Source organism: Hippoglossus hippoglossus, chromosome 16, assembly GCF_009819705.1.
Source record: "Hippoglossus hippoglossus isolate fHipHip1 chromosome 16, fHipHip1.pri, whole genome shotgun sequence".
Lineage (NCBI taxonomy): Eukaryota > Metazoa > Chordata > Actinopteri > Pleuronectiformes > Pleuronectidae > Hippoglossus > Hippoglossus hippoglossus.
In genome coordinates, this window is record NC_047166.1 from 13,491,705 (window position 1) to 13,513,620 (window position 21,916).

The window sequence follows — 21,916 nt, forward strand, 5'->3', positions numbered from 1 at the left end:
GGAAAAAGGAAATGAATTTAACAAAAGATCAAATTGATTTTAGTAAAAAGAAAGGTCTCTTTTTTAGGGTAAAAAGCTTTAAAGATTTTTTCTGTGTATTATTATTCTTTTTTTTATATAATAACTCAATTATTTTTTATCTAATGAATGTTGAATGTCGGCACAACCTTGTATCTCTATCAAGGGAAAGACTATTGAGACAAAACATCATGAGAAAAAAAACGAATTTCGATTGAGATGAGTTACTTATACCTACAACCTTCATAAAAGATATTTCATTTTTAACTACACATAAGCAAAAACTGTTTTTTTTTTTACAAATTCACAGATAAGAAACTGAACTAATTTAGTGCACCGATAATTTTGTTAAAAAGCGAAATGTGCAAAAAGGCAAACTACGTCCAAACCATGGCATCGCACTGTGCGGTTTTCAAGACAAACATTCAGACAGCTATCGGCCTTGTTATCTTCACCCAGCAGACAAGTGCCTCACGGATGAATCATGGATGAATTATTTTATTAAACGTGGCCCATGATCTGTGTCCTTACCCACAATTTCAGCTGTTTATTTATGCTCACATCGAGTCGACCCTTCACGGCTGGACACATATAATCTTATTATGGGTTTCAAGGTTGTCTAGGTGAGTGAAATTAAACGTGAGTGGAAATAATGACTGTATGTTCGCTTGTTTCACAGCTTTTCCCCGTGTTGCTACATCTTAATTCTCACCCAGGGCAATATTGGAATCCTCTACCTCATTTGTGTGTCATCATACACACGCGCGCACACACAGACACACACACACACGCACACACACACACACACACACACACACACACACAAACAGCAGGAAACAGGCTAAAATTAACAGCGGCTCTTTGGTAATGGGAGAATAATACAATGGGAGGGGGTGTGAGGGATTGCAGATTGCGAGTGCAGATAATTGTTTTAGATACGAGATAACAGGGATATCTGCGACTGAACATTCTGCTTCGGGCAAAAAAAAAACAAAAAAAAACGTTGCCTTTTTCATCCTCAGCCTGATAAAAGCAGAGCACGCTCATTTGTTTGTGTCTCTGACGGATGTGTTCCAGATCCAGGCTCCAAGGCTAATGACACATATGACTCTTCCCAGGACAAAGCCTGGGCCAAGTGAAACTTTCCCCGGTCCCTGCCCCCGACAGGTCATACAAAGAGAGAGGCCGATCTGCCACACAGCAAGGGCAATATCAAATTTAGCATTCGTTCCTCGTCAGCCACAGTTGGTCCCAAAGTGAAGAAAAGAACTGGACACGTAACTCTGTTAACACTTTCAATCTGGATTTACTTAACACCTGTTCTCTGGCAGGAAAAAACATTTCAATCAATTATTATCAAGCACAACCTTGATTCCATGTTTTGAGTGAAACTCGGTCAGACCCAGATAACAGTGCAGCTGTTCTTATCGAGTCGGCCCCCTCCCTCCAAACTTCAGTTTTGTAAAGTTTTGAGAATGAATAAGCAGGTGCAGCTGCCATCTTGTTCCCTTTTAATGCAAGTAAAAAATGAAATTTGACTTCTTTTAAATATATCGCCCTTCACTTAAATTCCTTCTTTTCGAGCTACGTTCCTGAACATCCACAGGCCGCATGCTTTTTTTTAGTGTTTGCTTAACTGATGACTCCAATCTGTATTAAATTTGATCGTGTGGTTATTTTTGTGATTGTGATTTTAACATCCATGGCGACAACCCTGCAGAAGAAATGTGTTCTATGGACTGACTCAGTAGTTCACACTCTACAAAGGAAACCCTCTGAACTCTATCCCCTCCAACGGGCTGAACTTTCCTAAGGTTGTGTGTGCCTGAAGTTGCTCTCTCAGATCACTCCTGTGTTTTCTTTGAGAGCACTATCACAGAAGAACAGATCACTGGATGCTCCAGTTAAATATTAATCCAGGCTTTCTCTCCCACACCCGCTCTCTCTTGTGTCTCAGTCAGTTTCCATGTACATCATTTAAATTATGGAATTACTGTTATCGATGCCATTTAGCCAACAAAGGGGAAGGTGGTTTCTGGTAAGAGAAGATCTCCATGGAGAAATACCACACTGATCAGAACAGATAAAAACAAAGAGAGTGTTAAAAGCTGAATCCTGGTGGGAAAATAAACTGATTATAAATTTGGAGATAAGAAAAATGCAAGGCTGGTGTGTTTCTCTGACATCACCAGTCGGAGCAGTAACAATGTGCATGTGCCTTGTTTGCTACTGTCGACAGACTAATCCTCTTGCAGTAGCCTCTGAACTTCTGTCCACCAGGACCCACAGTGAATTTGCCTCCACCGACAAAATCCAGGAAAATTATACAATCAGTCGGCGCTTCGGTCTCAGGTATACAGGACGTGTGTGACCCCAGTGTCCACTTAAAATCAATTCTCTGCCTTCATATTCTGCAAACAGGCTTTTTCAAAAATATGTCCAATATGCATTGCCTCAGATCTTTCCACCAATGGTGAACACACCTTTTCTTTAAGCTGTTTCCCCACAGACCCTGAAAACTGCTCTTCATCAAACTATTTATACAAAAAGAACAATCTACACATTCGACTAATGAACAGTAATAAGCCTGCGCTTGCATTTCTCTTCACCTTCGTCTTGGAATTAACTGTGGTTTCATAAGTGGACTGTTGGGCCTTGGTGGAGGTAATACTTAGATCAAGTCTTTTTCATTTTTATCTAAAAGTTGTGTTGTATTCTCTCAGCTTATGAAAAAGTTTGCCTGATTTAGTTGATTTTACAATTCAAACAAACAAATTTGAATGCCTTTTTTCTGAAAATTGCCTTTTGTGGCAGCAGACACTGTCATGGTAAAAGCTGCTCTAAAAACGCACTAACGACTGTAAACCTGTTTTAAATCTATTTTTTTTTTTTGTTTCACTTGTTCTGTCTTCCAGAATTTACTTTTGGCAACCAAACGCGCTGTCCACTGTTACACACTCTGCTTTTTGGCGCTTGTATGCATGGAACTGTTTGTGCACGTGTGTTGGCTCTGTATGCGATAATACAATTAGCTTACCCTCACTCTCTTTTCCGTTTTCTATGTACCTGTGTGTGTGTGTGTGTGTGTGTGTGTGTGTGTGTGTGTGTGTGTGTGTGTGTGTGTGTGTGTGTGTTTGAACACGTTTGCACACCCTTGAGAGGGAGGCAGGTTTGAGCAGTAAATTTGTGTTTGAAAACAGGGAGATCAATAACATCCTGAGAAGAGAGCAACCTCAGGGATGCAACCGCACCACTTGAAGCGAGAGGAGAGTATTGCACATACCTTTATTAAAACAATGGATTTCAGCAGGGGATATCAATCTATTTTTCACCACATCCTGTGCAAAAGATAAACCACACAAAACATGCTTTGTTTTCCAAAACTCAAATACAACGATCAACGGTAATTATCCACAGAGATGTGTTTATATTTGGATGAAATCAAAAAAAATTGTTCTCAAAAGACACAATCCCACACCAACAGAGCACGGGTTATTATCTGTAGGTATGTTTTACTCATTCTAACCTAAAAAAAACGGTTTCTCCAAAACAATCAATATTTCAAGGTATTTCTGCACAATGAGAACATTATAAATAATTGAATGTACTTTTTGGTTATTTATTTTAGGCTCACCTGTATTCTTAAAATATATAGTTATGTACATTAAGTCTGATCCCCATCAAAATGAATGAATAAAGGAAACTGTCAATAATCAACCCACAGTCTTTGATGATCTCCGTGATCACAGTTCACAGGTTGGTGGCCTTGACCTCACCCGTCTCCTCGCTCGGCTGGCTCCTCTCCCAGCCCTGTCGGATGCGGGTGAGGGTGCGGTCCACGCAGGGAAGGAGGAGCAGCAGCTTGAGCACCAACACCACAGACGGCACGATCAGGCAGAGCATGTAGCCTGGAGGAGTGTACCATTTGTATGTAGAGGGACTGAGAAATTTGTTCCAGCCGTAGATGTAGCCATGCGAAGTGCAGATGAACAGGGTCAGGTGGCCCAGCTTAGACTGAGGGGGAAGAAAACAGGAAAATATCAAAACACAAGGGTCACATTTTAGGAAATTAGAGTGGGGTGATACTAATTTCAGTCTTGTGTCTGTACAGTGAATATTTAGTCAGTCTGAAAGGTGGAAACAGAGAGTTTTACTTCAGATTGAAAAACATTGACACACAAATCCCTCATCTATGCAGATACTGGAACCAGCTGGTAATAGACGGGGCTCACCCTGCACCAGCGTATCACGGGGCTGACATATAGAGACAAACAACCATTCACACCCACCGACAGTGTTAAGTCTTCAATTGAGCTCACTCTAATGTGCATGTCTTGGGACTGTGGGAGGAAGTCAGACCCAGTCATGGTGGAACATGGAGAACATGCAAACTCAACACGGAAAGGCCCCAGGAAAGCGGAAATAGCAAGAACCCTCTTACCGTGAGGTGACACTAAATGCCTTAATGTAGAGAGGGTTGTCCACTAACCATAAGGTCGCTGGTCTGCATTCTTGGGCAAGATGCTGAAATTGCTCCTGAATGCTGTGCCCACAGTGTATGAATGGCGTGTAATGGAAAAAGCGCTGTGTATAGAGGTGCTGTATGAATGTGTGTGAATGGGTCAGTGTGACTTGTAATGCAAAAAGCTAGGAGTGGTCGATAAGAGTGGAAAAGCTCTATATAAATACAGTCCTTTTAAAAAAAGGATTGGTACGGCGAGGTCCGTAGGTGTGAATGTGAGTTTCAATGGCTGTCTGTGTATATTTGCCCAGCGATAGACCGGCAACCAGGAGTACCCCAACGTCAGCCCACCCCCCCAACCCACCCTAAAAGGATAAGCGGTATAGATAATGGATGGACGATTAAAATGTATTCAGAATCCAGCTGTCTGAACCAAACCTTAGTCTTAGGTTGTTGTTCTGACAAAGTTAAAGATGGACGTCTGGATATTTCCTGTGCTCGTGTGGAATCCTCAAGCATCATAATAATCTCAAAATATAAATTGTTTCTCAGCCGTTCCAGAATAATTGGTTTTGTAGCGCCGGTGGCCTTTGAGGCTCGGTTATTGTTAATTACTTGGATAATGTGCTTTAATTTACATTTTTAGCGTTTGGCTGCTGATGTTCTCATCCTCCGCGCATTACAATGAGTGCAGACGGCACAATAAGGAAACATTCATATTAATGTTGTGCGGTAATGAACTGTGCCCTCGTAATGATAATCATGGATCTTATTTAACCTGTTTAGAAAGAGCAAATCCTTCTGCTGCGCGCATTAACACGAGAAACATACAATTCCTTTTTTTGATAACCTCGACCATGACTGCACCAAAAACATGAAAAATACAGTTTAAATATTTATATATATATATATATATATATATATATATATATATATCTCTTTCACGACTCTACCCACCAGATCATATGGATTATCTTGACCTTGACCTCTATCTCTGAGTTTCATTCCCTATCTGGGGTCTACCAATGGATCTGACCTTTACACAAATGGACCTGTGACCTGCATTAACAATCTCCTCACTGGGGATTATACCAGGTATAATAATTCTATTTAATGAATAACTTAACATTTAAAATCCTGGGCTAAAGTCAGCCAGGCCTTCGCTCTGTGTGCCTGTGTTCGGCAGTTGGTTAACTAGGCTCTGGGGAAGTGAGTGCCGGTGACATATTGCTTCTACAACAGTTTAATGACTCTGAAGGAAACTTGGAAACTCCAAACACAGACTACCACAAAGAAAGATTATCAAAACACTGATAGTAAGCATGTGACTGATCATGTCTATAGGCCTAAAGGTGAACACAAGCACACACACGCCCACATGCCCACACTCCACATGCACACAAAGCACGGCATGTTTCCAACTGCGCTCTGACCTGAATGAAGCTGAACTCTCTCCAGCTGAGGGAGCCTCCCACCGAGGGCAGGGATGTTAGTCCTAGCAGGACGTAAAGAAGCAAGCCCAGGATCCCCAGCAGATAGAAGGAGTCTGTGCCCCATGCCTCTGTGTCATCAAAGTAAAACGGGGTGGTTTTATTGTTCTTCATCTAAGAGAGAGAGGGAGAGAGACAGACAGACAAAGAGACACACTGTGATTCTCCTACTTAATGATAGTTTCCTGCCGCGTTCCTCGATGCACAGGACTGCAGGAATAGTGCAAGAGGTTGGAGCCGGCGTGCCGTACCTCATCCACCACCCGCGAGATGAGTTTGTGTCTGACGGCATAGCGAATGGGAATGATGAATGTGTAGATGGCGTGGAGAAACGCAAAGCCCAGCGCAAGCAGCCCCATCTGCTTCCTGCACACCATCCAGCGGTCCAGCCAATCAGGGAAACGTCTGGAACATGCAAAAGTGAGCGAGGCTCTTTACACACACACACAATTAACTCGCAATGTGAACATTGTAGTCGTGTTTTGATGCCTGACTTGTATTTGGTTCCTCTGTAGAGCTGAAGGACGGCAGCTATGACACCAGGCAGGTAACACAGGGACAACATGATGAGCGACACAATGGGAAACACCTGGAAGAGGAACAAAGTGCACATCTTTTGACGGGAACACTAAACGGCAGTCAACTGGACAATAAAACAATAAGGAGGCAAATCTTTACCTTGTTGCCCAGGGAGACCATGATCCTGTAGGAGATGTCTTTGTCCTGTTCAACATACGCGTAGATGACGTCTCTGAGGAGCAGGTAGAAGAAGAAGAAGGCGGTGAGGCCGACGGCCACGCTCAGAGGCAGCCTCCACTCAGGGAACAGCCGCAGGGGGAAGTCCTCCAGTTCTCTGGCCGCGGACAGGGACCCTCTATCCAGAACTGTGAGACCCAGCTTAGTGGCCATGACTGCTACTGCCTGCTTTGCTTCTGCACTGTCTCCACACAGGTAAACCTGGAGCATGGAGGAGTGGGATGATTTACAAAGAGGATGCAGTAAAGTCATGGGTTGGTATGAGGGGATATTATACATGTATGTTAATGATAATAGATACCAAGGAAAGAGGAAAACCAACGATTAGTTTGTTCATCTGTCACTTTACTTTTTCTATTCCACACAGGAATGTACCACTCAGCCTCAAACCGGGTTCCAGTGAAAAGAGAAAACTTTAAAAACAGGTCACACATTTGTACATTCAGGCCAAATAGTGTATTTTAAAGGTGAAGCACAGCAGGTTTTAGAAAACATTACTTAAACATGAGTAAACTGCACCACCATGCACTGCATATAAGAACGGAGGACATGTCCGTTTCCCAAAAGGGAAGCAGAATCGTCTCGATCGCAACCAGGTGGCTGGCTGCAGAATGGGTAATAAATCCCTCCTCCTCCATATTAATGTATGGGATATGGAGCCAGTTTAGGTAGTTCTTATCAGACCGAAGTTTTTGGTTTTCATATTACTGATTGACAGCTGAAACTGACTCGTGATTGGTTGAGCGTGTGCATCGATGGGGTTTCACTACTGTGGACTCTGGATCCAGATGCACAAGATGGCAGCGTTTGTATCCAGGATATTTTAGATGAATTTATGGATAGTGAGAGGAACTGGAGATGCGTCATCTATCTTTATATACAGTCTATGGAGGGCCACCTACTGAGTGTGGCAGCAGGATGATGTCTGTGGGATTTTAAATAGCTCATTGCACCGAAGGAACAGGTCATCCAGTGCAATGCCTTGGTTGTGATAATTACATTTTTATGGCTCATATACAAGATAACAGTTCTTATTGAGATGACTTCGATGTTTGCGTTCTCATTTCAGCAGTAATAAAGGTCCCAGATATGAATTCATGGTCACTTTTAGTAACCTTGGATGTTTTCAAAATATCTTCAATACACTTAGTAATTCAAAAAAACAAATGCGCCTTTCTTTCGGAGATAAAGAAATATTCAAATTTTTCTGCAATCTACCAAGCTTTTGTTTTTCAGAGGCGAATAATTACTCTACGATGAGCGTTAGATGACTCACCAGCCGTGTTTGGAATATCTAGTGCAGTACTGCACCGTGTACACCTACAGTGTCTGTCTACTAAACTCCCCGAGTTGTGTGGATCTCCCCACTTTCCGTTTCTGTCTTTTTTGAGACGGAGCCCCCTGGACGTGCTCGACTCCAGTATGTAAAGACACATGCATGCTATATATACGCATGCCGCTCAATATGTAATCCCATTTCTAGATCTCACCATGAGGAAGCTTATTACCACGCTCACAGCTCTGTGATAAGACGATTAAGTTGTTTGCAGAAGGGGCGAGAGAAAAAAAAAAAAAAAAATCTGGAATCACATAAAGTGAGAGCGATGGAAACGGCTGGAGAGGGTGAGCGGGAGAGAGAGCCGTTTGACAGGCATATAGGGGGAGTCAGTAGGATTGAGCAGTTTTCCCCCAGGTGTGTGTATAAGTGGACCGGGCAGCCAGCCATGTCTCCCTACATTACTGCACCAGTAACAGCAGGGGACGGCCGACAGACTAAATCTCCATCTGAATGTAAATGTGACGGAGCCGCAACCCTGCTGTGGATCTGATCAAATTGCTGGCTGGGGAGTAGCGCACGCTTACAAGCATGTGCATGTGGACATATACTGTACCTACACATGCACTCACAAAGACACACGCACTCGAACACACCACTCCTGCTCTCTCACAGCTACCTGTTTTCAAAGAAAATAGAGCACTGCGGTGGTATGTGTGTGTGTTGGTGTGTGTGTTTGTGTGTTTGTGTGTGTGTGTGTGCGTGCAGGGTTGTTTGTGTTGAAGAGGATTCGAGGCAGATTCAGGTTTAGTCTCCAGAGGTTCCAGCATGTTTGTGTTTCCCTTTGTAGCTGCGAAACGGAAGCCGCAATAAACATCGGTCTTTCGACTTTGTAACATCATAAAGTTTGTTTGTGTGTTTATACAAGCGCTGGCCTCATTTTCTCCCGCATTGTTATGGAAAGATGGCAAAATCAATAATCTGCAGCAACACAAATGAAATCAATTCCTTTCCCAAAATTTCGCCGGGTGTGTGGTGAAGCGACGATCTCCCGATCTTTTTCAATTGTGTTCCAGGAAAATGATGAACGAAGTGATTGTTGCTCGAAGTCAAACATCATGCAAAAGATCAAGATGGTAATCTTCCCCTGCTTTATATCTTTTGCCTCCATAATCTTCCTGCCTCTGAGTCACTTTGAACCAAGTCCCATCTTTTCACAGATCCCTCTCTTCCGCTCCCCTCTCACCTGCTTTCCAGCCAGGAGTCCGTTCTGCAGGGCCCAGGCGGACAGCGTGTTAAGGCCTTTCACCACAGCAGCTCCAGGAACCAGTCTGCAGAACACACAGCATGGACATTACTTGATATTGTTATAAATACACAGACGGGGGGAAAGGAATGGTCCCAAAATGGTGAAAACCAATGTTTCCCCTTCAAATGAATGGGTACACAGCAGCCCGTTCTCCCGAGGGAGCTGCAATTCTGTAAATGTCTTTACTTGTTTTTGGATTCAGTGGTGAGTTTTGATGGCTCATTCTCTAAGTGGTGTTTTGAAGCACCTTCCCAGAAATATTTTATTCTCAGAGATAAGACACCTCACAAAAAAGGAAAAGTGAGGACACCATACTGTTGTAAATTGTAAAACAAAATGTAAAACCAACAATATATTTAATTTGCCCATATGACTTTTTCTTGTGACACCCTTCATTCGTTACCTTTGCAGGTAGGTGGCATTGGCTTCTGGGTAGATGCCTTTCTTCAGGTTGTTACTCAGATCCACCAGCACCTTTATTCAAGCATCAGCATCAGAGGAAAAGATGAGACAAAAAGAAAAAAAGGAAGTTGAAGCAATAACTCTGAACTCATCTCTTACATCTTCCATTCTTTGTTACAATATAAAAGACACTTCTGGTTTTTCATTTTCCAAAAACTTTAAATTCTAAAGCATTGCTATCACAATATAATCTGAGTTTTATTATTCCTGTTTAAACATGTTTTATCTACATTATAATTTATTTGACATATTCTTTGATAATACCGAGGTGTATTTTATTGTATTTTGGTTATTCTATATTTCATTTATAATACAAATTTTCAAAGTAGTTACATTTTTTTGCCTTGGTTTTGTAACATCATATACAGTAAATACAGAAGCGATGTTTTTTAAAACTCATATAACAATGTATCTGCTTCAAGTTAAATGCTTTTATAATCAGATGTATAAGTGAACACATTTATAGAAACATTTAAACAAAAACAAACCATTTTAAACTAAATTCGATAAATCCTTCAACCCGAGCAGTTACTGTGGAACATGTAGAACAATAAGAAAGAACCAGGGCATTGATTAATACCAAGCAAGCTTGAATCATTAATAAAATTACTTGAAAACAAAAAACTTGTCTTTTATCACTGAGGCAATTTATATTATATTCCTTCATTCAGAGTCAAGACGTAACTTAAGTACTAATACTTGTTAGTTAGATGTTAGCTCCTGATCTGTGCCTCAGTAACTACCCAGGAATATTTTGTACCACAACATCAACCTTGGCTTCACCTTTCCTTGGAGATGATGTGTCATTTTCTCTAGGAAGTCATAGTGTTCTCTGTGAACGCAAATAAAGATGAGACTGGCGGAGTGAGCTGCTGCTGCGTGGCTCATCACCTGCACAAACACACATATTCAGGACACATGAACACGTTTGAGCTGCACAAACACAATTCTTTTTGCACATTCTGTCCCCAACAACAAATCCCCAAGTCCGGTGTCATGCCGAGTTTTGTACCTGAGCTCCCTGAGGCAAGGGGCCACAGCTGTGAGGTCTGCGGCTGCCGTACACCACCCTGTAGCCAGACTGGAGCAGACGCAGGCCCAGTGAGCGACCCAGGTCCCCCGTCCCGAAGATGCACAGCAGATCTGGCTCCGGGGCAGCCGCCGTGCCCAGAGGATGCAGGATTCCGCTCTCAGGCCTCATCTCCTCTGACGTGCTACCAGTCACTGTCATGTTCACACACTGATTTAAGATGGAAATCGTCCCTGCAGTTATATTGCTGTGGAATCTGACCTATACACTGCCTCTCCCTCTTTGACTCTGAGCGTGCACAACAACATGTGATTTTTGCCCGTTGTAAATGTGAGTGTGTGTGTGTGTATGTGTGTGCGCGCGTGTGTGTATCCCAGTGGGGACTTCAACTCTAATGCAAACAAACCCATGGAGACTTGTGTCACTGTGGCGGAAAAACCGTGAGGTCCCGACGGGTAGAGACAGCTTTTAGTGTCAAGACCCGGTTTTAGGGTTAAATTAGGTTTTGGTTTGGGTTAGATTTAGACATACATTTTTGATGCGCTATCGTGAATGCATTTTTAAAATCAATTTCCCCCACAGGGATAGTGAAACGTGTGCAGGCGTGTGCGAGAGCGTTTATTATCTAATATAATTGGCACGTTTGTGATTGTGAGTCATCACTCCAACCGATAACCTTATAGTATGTACATATATTTTATTGCTTGGGCCTTCCAGAGATTGATTAACATCACAGGACTTTGAACTCTTAATCAGGTGTATGGTTTAAGGTGTGAGCTTAGCGGAGAACATCAACCTCAGATTCGTATTATTTATCATTTTCTCTCTTCTCAGAAACACAGGGCCAATATCTAGTTCACACGGAAACTTCCTTTTACATCTGCCGGAAAAAAGAAAAAAAATCTTATGCTGCTGCTTTCCAGGGTTGCCTTATTCTATTTCTTCTGTTTCCACCCTAGACATGGTGCCATGTGGGAGAAACAGGCCCACAGATTCATTATCATTTCAAAACCCACTGTTCCAACCAGACGACTAGGAAGAGAATTTGTGCAGATTTAGAGCTCATGTCCTCATGGCTAAAACATCTGCAAAGTTGTGACACAGACAGACTCAGCAGAGCAGAAACGAAGCTTGACACACATGTAAGTGTTTTGAATCTGGCTGCCTTTCCGCTTTATGAAAACACGTCTTCTTTGGTGTGTGTGTGTGTGTGTGTGTGTGTGTGTGTGTGTGTGTGTGTGCGTGTGTGTGTGTGTGTGTGTGTGTGTGTGTGTGTGTGTGTGTGTGTGTGCGCACTGAATTGGGTCAGGGTGATCGGAGCTGAACAGAGTCTCAGCTGTGACCTGCAGCACCCGGGGAGCTGCCTGTGCGGACAGGGTGACTACCTGGCTGTAGAAATGACACGTAGCATCACATCAACTTTACCGACCATTTGCACCAAAATACTCCTCTCACCATAAACGCTGCTTCGTTGGAATCACAATGTGCATATACATGGGCTGTGATATTTATGGCAGACAGGCAACACGTTACCTCAGGAGCTTTTACACTCAAGTCCATAACTAAAGCATTAATGTCTACCTGGGGGGATATCGCAGCAAAATGAGAAGTCATTTTATGCCTAACCTTTGAGGCATCCATTCACTTGTGGTGTTGTTAGAATAGGCCTGATAGCAGATCCACTCAGATGACTCATTTACTTGCTCTGCCTCCCGGACATCTCTCTTTTCTTCTGCTCCTCTCTTCCTCTCTCTCGCTCAACTGCCCTCCCTCATCATTTCTCTCTGTGCCGTCCTCCAGTGTTTGCCTTTCTTTTCTCCTTTGTCCTCCTCACACTCCTTCTCTACGTCCCCAGTGCTGTCCCACCTCTCTTTTCCAATCTATGTCTAAATTAACATCTATTGAGTACACTGGGTAAATTCAACTGAAGCCAGATCCAATGATGTCACCGGGTCATGTCCTCTGTCTGTCTGTTTAACAAAGACCCCCCCTCCCCACCTTTACGCTTAAGTTCACTTGCACACATTCAAGGCTAAACACTTTTCTAAGGGCACATTTTCCCTCCTGAAACCTTGTTCCAGGTGGTTCTTGAGTTTTCAGACATGGTTGATTTGGTGTCACCGGTGGTTACTGGGAAAGACAACAGGTGAGTTTTGATAATTGAAGTTCCAAACTGAGATGAAATGAGACATGTATAAACCACCGGGGGCAGTAAACACCCGTCAAGCTGCAACTGGTGCATCTGTCTGAAGTGCACTAAAATAAACTGTTGGATAAAGATTCACCAGGCCACAGTGTTACCTCCACCATGGAAGCTATGTTTTCATTTTGTTTGTCTGCCTGTTTGTTTGCAGGATTACGCAAAAAAAACAATGGACAGATCACCATTGAACTTGGTGGAATTCTCATGGAATCAAGGTTCAGGAAAGAAACAAAAAAAATCAGGCATGTTTAGGGCACTGACATCTGTGAGTGTGTGCAGTTTGGTTGCAGATCCAATTAAAAAGGCAGATTTTGTGAATTTGAATGTGGTTTCATAAGGGGACTGTTGATCCTTGACAGAGAGACGGATCAGCTTTAGTCATCTGCATCACATGTTCATTGTTTCCTTGAATCCCTTTTATAAAATCTTTAAAAACTGCATTACTTGATTTTCCTGCTACTTAATGGAAGTGCAATCAGCTCAAGAGTATAATTTCATATTATCACTATTATAAAGTGTATGGAAGATGCGTTATGAAACAGTGCTACACATTAGGCTGGCAGGCCGCAAAGTAAGCACTTATATAAAGTAATGTTTCTGTCCACTTGATATATGCAAGTCCAGTATTTGCTCTTGCTTTAGGTGTATTTTTGCCCTCAAACCATTCCTGAGGAAAGTATCTGACTATGTACGCAAGCAAATACCTAAACCATTTAGACAACAATCTGTTGTTAATAAAAAAAAAGTTTTGAGGATTAAAACCTCAACTGACACCATCACATGTCAAACTATAAATGAAGCCATTACCTAAAATAAACAAATTCATTTGACTGCTGGAGCTTGTTGAGGGCGATGCACTGCCCGGGACGAGACATCGCCTGAGGGGCTGAATTCAGCTGGTGTGCAGTCGAAAATTTGTTTCCAAATGTAGCATGACACACACACACACACACACACACACACACACACACACACACACACACACACACACACACACACACACACACACACACACACCTGTAATAGGTTGTTCAAGACCTGAGTCGTTGACGGTTAACCTGGAAAGTAAAGTGAGGAGTTCAAACCATGTGAATATTTTTTGCTTATACGAAAGCATCTTGCGACATTTCCCCATTACGTGCTCTGGGACATGTTAACAAAAAACGCACGCTGAAGCACCATTTTAGAAAGGCCAGGATGAAGTTGCAGTTTACGGCTCGTTTGAGAAATTGTATCAGCCTGCAGTACATTACTGGAGATGGTACATGCCAAAGAGAACATTAAACATTCATTCTGCAAGCTTGGTGAACAAAAATGCAGAATTCTCATTTGCAACTATTGCTGACAACACTGTACCGCATGCACTGCAAGCAAGAGTGAAGGGCTGTGGTGCTGAGGTTCTTTTCCCAAATGGAATTATTTGGGAGTTTCCAGCTGTTTCCAGCTGTCAGAAGGCTCACAGAATGATACGAGGCATGTTTATTAAAGACGGATTCAGCATGCATATTGTACGCAGATCCATCCCGCTTCAACGGACAAAGAGAAGCCTGCAGAATGGATGAGTTCTGAAGGGGATTTCTATCATGACTACTATCGTAATGCATTAGGTATGAGGTTAAGATTGAGGTTCTGACTCTGCTCAGCTCAAGTTTTTGGGGTTGTTGAACACTAGATAGAAATAAAGGTGTGGAGGCACAGAGAAAGATATTGTATGTACAATGAGCCACAAAGATAAAACAGAGAGAATAACAGAGAGAGGACACCAAAAGAGAGACACGATACGAGATGCGATGTAGGGAGGCAGAAATTCTGCCTCAATACAACAAGGATACTTGTTATAACCAAGAATTCCCAGAATTATTCTATAAATATTCCATTAGCAGCTTTCCAGACAGCCACGCTTGGGATGCTCATTATGAAACACTTAGAATAGGTTTAAGAAGAATCCGAGGCAGTTTGGATGAAAGTGCAACCTATTTCTGCAGATGTTTGACGGAAATTGCTGCTCTAGGGCTGATGAGATAAACAAATTCATATGCTTATGTGCACATGCATCTCTGGATGTTCTTCTATTAGTTATGTTTGTGTGACTTCCAATGTGTGTCATCGCCTATGTGTGGTGTTAATGACATTGAATGTGTGTGTGTGTGTGACAGTGTCGCATTATCACCATCTCCGCGGCGGGGCTACGTACCATGAAGAAACATCTCCCGAACCCAGAGAGCCTCGGCCTCTATCTCTGCCTTTACGGGATGAGCAGTGAGTGCACGTTTGATGTTCAGAATCTTATCTGGCGAGCCAAGCGGCAGAAATCAGAGGGAGGGAGGAGCTGCATGAAACTGCAGATTTCGTCACACATCGCTTATTTCAGAATTCAGCCTTTTCAACAACCCAGGGGACTGTGACACTTTGAAAATATCTCCACAAAGACAATGCTTGCTTTGGATTGTCTCATCCCATCCTTGGAAAACAAGCTTTGATAATCTCTTTTGCCTCATCTAACTTCTTCCTTTCACTCATCCACCTTGTGCCACTGTTTGTATGACCGAAGGGAGATGACGCTGCTCAGAGTCACTGTGGCTGCTCTGAGAGCTGAGATTCAAATCTCCTATGTATCTGTGTCTGTCTACATAATCATATCTTCCACAAACAGATGTGGTCTGCAAATAGCATGCGTCCGCACAGCTCCTTCGCTGGCTGCAGGGAAATCGGCAGCCCATTATGAGGCTGAAATGGGCCTAAAGAATTTTTCGCCTCATCTCCTCAGCCATACCTCCAGTCGAGTGAAAGAGCTGACAAGGTAGGAAAGAGCTGACACAGAAATCTAATTCTATAAGGATGAAAACCTCATACTCATCAGAGGTGCAATTTCCCTGAGCTGTATTTTTACTACAGGAAGGATGAGGGAAGAAGAGCGCAGGCTAGGCAGCATGTAATTTGCACAAATTTAATGAGCAGTGTGGGTGATTAACGGTGATTAGGTAAATAGTTGTTTCTATGTACATTTCTTTGCACCAAATCTATAGTTAACAAGGGGAAAACATCCTGCTAACAAGCAAGGCCGCCATTTGTTCTCATTCCACTTCAGACTGCCTTCTGGGATACAATGATTGAAGAAAAATAATTATGAGCCAGCAGGCCCGTTAGATCAGCAGCACGGTAACCACGTTTAATTGAGGCCTTGTCTGTCACGTCAGTCTCTATATCTCTCCGTATCTGATAACAACGGCCGAGGTTCTGCTTAAACCGTAGTGGCCTAATTTCGAACTCTGCCGTTTTAAATGTTAATTAAAGCTGCAAGCAGCGTCGATCGGGGCCTCGCACCATCGGGCATCTCGGGGCGCTAAACGATTATCATACTTCAAGGTGAAATGCAACATAAGGGCTACTTTGGTGGATGATTTGTAGGGGGTGCTATCAAGTCGTTTTAACACACTCATGCGTCTGTATATAAAGATGGACGACATGACAGCTCCTCATCAGTGAGGCCAAATTGTCTCAATCGCCCCCTAGTGGTTGGCTACAGTATAGATCGTAAACCCCACCTCCTCAGTTTAGCAGATGAGACGTGGGCAATACACAACAAAAAAGTCATTTTAGGTAGTTCTTATCACACTGCTGTATGTCCAGTCATCTTGATACCACCACTCCGTTCCCCCGATGGCTACTGTTCAGAATCTGTCACCAAATGACGCCATTCATGCAGATGGCATCGTTTGTTTGTGGGATATCTTGGCTTCACTTCTGGTTGGTGGGAGGAAGTGGAGATGCGTCATCCACAGTCTAGACCCAAAGTGTCACCCTAACACAGGTTTTTGAGCACATTTAGCTGCACAAATTTGTGATAACGTTTAATTAAGAATAACAAATAAAACAGAATGTAAAACATTGCAGTTTCAATATGGTCCTCACACCGTTTACTCGAGTCCAAATTAAGTCTTTGATAAAAGTTTTAAACAAGGAATCCATTCAGCGATATAAGAGGTAGCGTTGTGTCATGTTGCAGGATAAGCACCAGTCAGAAGAGACTTTCAAAGCTGTGTCGTAGGTATTATGACTCTTCGTCCATTGGAAGTAAAGAAAGATGTCACGTGACATTATTGTAGGTTGTGATGAAAAGATGTTAGTTTTATTTCATCTTCTGCCAACCTGGGGGACGTGGTTATTCTTGCAGCTATGACAACAAACGTCCCTTTGAGTTAGTAATTTACACCCAAACATGGCATCAGATCAGAAAATGCTAATAGTGCTCTGTAGATCTGGAGGACATTTATCGACAATGCATTTAGTTTTTTTTTCTTCTTTCTGTTATAAACCCCTGCGAAAAAATGTAGCACCAGAACTTTTGGCAAATCTTAGCTTAGCTCCGGTGACTGTGGCTTTGCCTGTTCTGAAATTTACCTCAGGTTTTGAGAATACATGAAGTAATATGAATACATGAATTATGCATGTGAACTGACTGACTGTGGGTTGTTTCATATGAGCGACAGTCAGTCAGTTTGATGTTGATACTATCGGAGCAAACTCTCCTTACACCCATAAAACTATGTTTTGTGGGGATTTCAAACAAACCACTGACGTTAGATTTATCGATATTGAGGTAACCCGTGTTTTCTGCTTGTGCTGCTGTTATTTGGTGCCGCCCCCCAAAACAAACTGTACTGAGATTGAACCCCACAGAATTTGATTAAACCACTTGAGACATGTTTGGTCTCATAAAGTATTTTTTAACTGTCTTGTGGTGGTTCATTCTATCTACCAGCACAACCTGTATGTGTATTATTAAGTATCTGTCTTCTGTCTGTGTGTCTGTGTGTCTGTGTGTTAGTGAGTGTTGTCTGTTTGTCTGATCACCCGACTATCTCTGTGTCGCGAGTGTCAATGTGCTTATTCAGAGGGAAACATGATTTCCAGGGATTTGCTTTAAACTGAAGTGTATTGTGATGGTAATGTAGGAGCTTTGTTTCTTAAATTTCTCCACAATTGCAGGAAAAAACCATTCCCAGAAATTCAGAACAATCCGGCGTTTCCGCTCTCTCGTATTCTTCTGTGGAAAATACAACCATACACACTGTCGGAGCTGATAAGACACATCGGATTCTCACGCATTCTTCTGTCTCATGTAGTTTTTTAATAGAGGAAGAGAATTATTCATTGTCTCCTGCACTAATCTGTACGTCTGTAAAAGCTTCACTTCTGTTCGCCGTTCAATGTGATTCTATTATGCGCTATTGTGCCGAACATTTCTAGGCTTTCATTCAACATGGTGTTTCCAAACAGCAGATGGCTTGCTAGCAGCGATAAGAAACAGACATTTAGCAGATAAATGAATAAATAAAAAATGATGATTGGGTGCAATATCTAATATTCATATACCGCCAGGCTGCTGGTTTCATTGTGTCTTTTCCCTTCTGAATGTGTTTAAGTGTGTGTAAGGACGGTGGACTAAGGTTTGTCCATTGGGGAGCATTGCCCTTCGCTGCAGCATGTACAACATGTACTTCATATATATGCCTGATTGTAAGTCTTTAAAAAGCAGTACAAGGTTTCATGGAGGGATGTCTGTTTGTTAAATATCTAAATATATATATCAACAAGAATTATTATATTTTTTTGAACTGGTAGAGACTTGCAGTTGGTCAAGGATCAATCAACCGTAAATGAACTGTTTTTGAAATACAGCTGGCTTTCAGTGTGTGTGTGTGTGTGTGTGTGTGTGTGTGTGTGCATGTGTGTTCGTGTGTGTGTGTTCGTGTGTGCATGCTTGCATGAAGATGTGTTGATCTGCAAATGTGAGATAAAGAGAGAGTGTGACAGAAAGAGAGAGATACTATGCTGGCGTATGTCCTTGTCATACGGGAAAAATTATATTTTGAGGGAAGCACGAATAATTAATGACTTGCGGCAATTACTTGTTAGAGAATTCAAGCATTAATGATGCGTGTGGATGTGTTGGTGTGTGCGTCTGTGGTTGTGAGAATGTGTGTGTCATGGCAGGCTGCGTCCTTGCTCGAGAGCCGGGTGAAAAAAAAAAAAAAACGCAGCACATGCAAACCTGAAACGGCAGGTGTCTGCAAGAACAGGTGAAAATCACACGCTGGGCGATGCACCGTGCTCCTCTGTGTGTGTGTGTGTGTGTGTGTGTGTGTGTGTGTGTGTGTGTGTGTGTGAAAGAGAAACAGAAAGAGAGAGAATGCAGGGAATGTATGCATGAAACTGTAAGTTTACATTAAATTCGATATAAGTCCATCCCCTATCTTCTGTTCACTTCAATGTGCAAATGACTGACCTATTAAGAGGGGTGCAGATAGAAAAGGAGCCGAGAGGGAAACACGCGTTCAAATTTGCATTAGCTGCAGATTCATGTGTGTGCATGTGTGGGTGCGTGTGTGTCAGAGAGTGAGGAGGAGAGACAGTTTGTACAGTATGTGTAGGTTAATTGCTGTGTGACCACGCTGAGAGCAGGGAACTCTGACCTGTCATGGGTCAAGCATGGTCCTTTCTGATTGGCTTGCACAAGAGAAACTGTATAATTACTCTGAATGCCCTTGGTGATGACCTCTGTACTCAGCAGAACACACTCCAGCTGCACTTATAGACACACACACACACACACACACACACACACACACACACACACACACACACACACACACACACACACGCTCACACACACACACACACACACACACACACACACACACACACACACACACACACACACACACTATTGTGCCCGGGCCAAAGTCCAGTGTTGTAAATCTCTCACTTCTCAATCAGGCCTTCTTGAAACGAAGATCGTGTTTCCTCCAAAATTCATTGGTACGACTTCCACTACTTTGCCGACTTAAGTTTGAGGAGATGAAAAATAAGCCACTCATAGAAATTGTTGAAGATTGATGACGACAAGATATACAGATGATTATACACAGTATCGTGGAGTGTACTGAGAAGTGTGTGTGTGTGTGTGTGTGTGTGTGTGTGTGTGTGTGTGTGTGTGTGTGTGTGTGTGTGTGTGTGTGTGTGTGTGTGTGTGTGTGTCTCTGCGTCACTGAGGACACTAATCCCTCCGCCTTTGTCCAGGTCACGTATCCTGTCAGGTAGCCATGGAGATTCAAGGGGAAAAGCCAACGGAACGCCTTTGTATCAGCAGACGAGTGTAATTAGTCTCTGACTTCCTGGGCTACAAATTGACATTTAAGTGTCATTCGCACTCCTCAGTCTTGGTATGTGTGTGTTACTACACAAATGAGTGTGTGTCTGTGCCAGGATTCGGAAGAAGAACTACCTGTTGCAAACACACACTGTACAAAAGCCCAAGGAGGCTGTTGCCCCTCTCTCCGTGTCATGTCTGAAGCCGGTCATGATCTTACTTGACAAGTTATGACAGAAACTATGACATGATAGCATATCATCATGGCTGGCAGACCCCCGAGAGAACGTCTGACTGCACTCAATACTAAACAGATAAGAATATGCATTGTGTTAGTGTCACATATTGTAACGTATCATGATGTTTCCTATTGAGGAGAGTTGTGTATCGTGCTGCATCATATCTGGAAATACTTTGTATTGTTTGCAGTAACACAATGTGCCTCTTGGTAGATCTTCTGCATTGTGTTGTGTTACATTGTGTCTGTGCTAAGGCCGGTTTACCAAAGAGCAGTTGACATGTCCTGAGGACCATGTGTGAACGTTAGCATTGAAGACACTCGATATTCCTTTATATAGGTGTGTGTGCGTGGGCGTGTGTGAGTGTGTGTGTGTCTCCTTCGCTCTACATTAATGCCATGGAGGAATGTGTGAAAGCTGTCAGAGAACATCAGGTTCCTAAAATAGACACCCCATGGGGACAAAATGAAGAGAGAGAGAGAGAGAGAGAGAGAGAGAGAGAGAGAGAGAGAGAGAGAGAGAGAGATGGCAGAGCAGGGATTTCACATTTGCAAGACAAAAAGCCCAGATTCTGGGACAGTGACAATGATTAATTATAGATCAGAGATTACGGTAAACAGAGAAGCACATACGTGCGCGCACAAACACACATTTGCTCAGACGCACACCGCTAAACTCACACAGCAGCGAGCTCAATGCCTTGTGGAGTTTCTGAAAAGCCTCTTGTCATGGCACACTGGAGGAAGGCCAAGTGCCAAACATGCAGCACATCACCTTCTGAATAAGACATAAATGAGTCTTTAGAAAACAGCCTCACACTGAATTAAAGGGTGAAATAAAGTTGAGTTTTATGTATTTATGAAAGTTAAGATCAAGCAACAGACGGAAACACCAAAGTAATGTGCACAGGAGGGAGACCTAAGAGGCTCAGAGTATGTATTATCTATAATATACACACTGTATATAAGGCATATTGAACCACAGCTTTCAGGGTCAGAGTTATATAAAAAGATTTAAACATAAAATGTGACACATGCATCAGTCATTGAAATCTTTTTAAAAACATGATCATCATTAGGAGATTCAATTTAAATCAAATTGCATAGTAACGGTTATAAGTTAGGAGCCCTCTAGATTATTTTAAAATTGATCTGTGAGAATGAGACACAGAATCATTTAAATGTCTGTGATTGGATTGCATCTTACACACACACTTGTTAATGGTTGGACTTTGAGGTTTCTGAAGTGAAGGAGCAAATGGAGGCAAAGGTTTGCAGGTTGTTTCTGCATTTCTTTCAAAAATGCTTCATTAAAATCAAGCATACTTTCCTTTTTGCTCACATAAAAAAAAAATACACACTGGTATTTTTTGATCTGTTATCCCAAAATCAACCTGCTTTTACGCACGAGAGCTAAAATCTGCTTTTGGCTCTTGCCAACAAACGTCGTCCTGTGATTCAAACCTATTCTGCCTCAATAATTGGTTGATAATTGGATTTAAACGCATAATTTACTCAT

At 42.5% G+C, this 21,916-nt stretch overlaps 2 protein-coding genes and 1 long non-coding RNA gene across 3 annotated transcripts in view; 1 reads left to right on the top strand and 2 right to left on the bottom strand.

The window, feature by feature from the left end:
* Window positions 1–174, bottom strand: part of LOC117776861 — a 19,004-nt gene extending 18,830 nt beyond the window's left edge. Inside the window, exon 1 of the long non-coding RNA XR_004616501.1 lies at window positions 165–174. This is a non-coding gene — a long non-coding RNA (uncharacterized LOC117776861). The remainder of the gene's footprint in view (window positions 1–164) is intronic.
* Window positions 1–5,388, top strand: part of LOC117776858 (female protein-like) — an 18,007-nt gene extending 12,619 nt beyond the window's left edge. Inside the window, exon 7 of the transcript XR_004616499.1 lies at window positions 5,368–5,388. The gene's annotated coding sequence lies outside the window, so the exon portion shown is untranslated. The remainder of the gene's footprint in view (window positions 1–5,367) is intronic.
* On the bottom strand, window positions 3,646–11,004 carry LOC117776856 (metalloreductase STEAP4-like). Its single transcript, XM_034611204.1, has 9 exons — window positions 10,786–11,004; window positions 10,557–10,664; window positions 9,715–9,785; window positions 9,249–9,333; window positions 6,649–6,927; window positions 6,465–6,559; window positions 6,222–6,375; window positions 5,914–6,084; window positions 3,646–4,032 (listed from the first exon to the last, which is right to left on the bottom strand). The coding sequence occupies exons 1-9, from the start codon at window positions 11,002–11,004 to the stop codon at window positions 3,769–3,771; spliced, it is 1,446 nt and encodes a 481-aa protein (XP_034467095.1). The 3' UTR covers window positions 3,646–3,768.
* Between the last annotated feature and the right edge of the window lie 10,912 nt (window positions 11,005–21,916).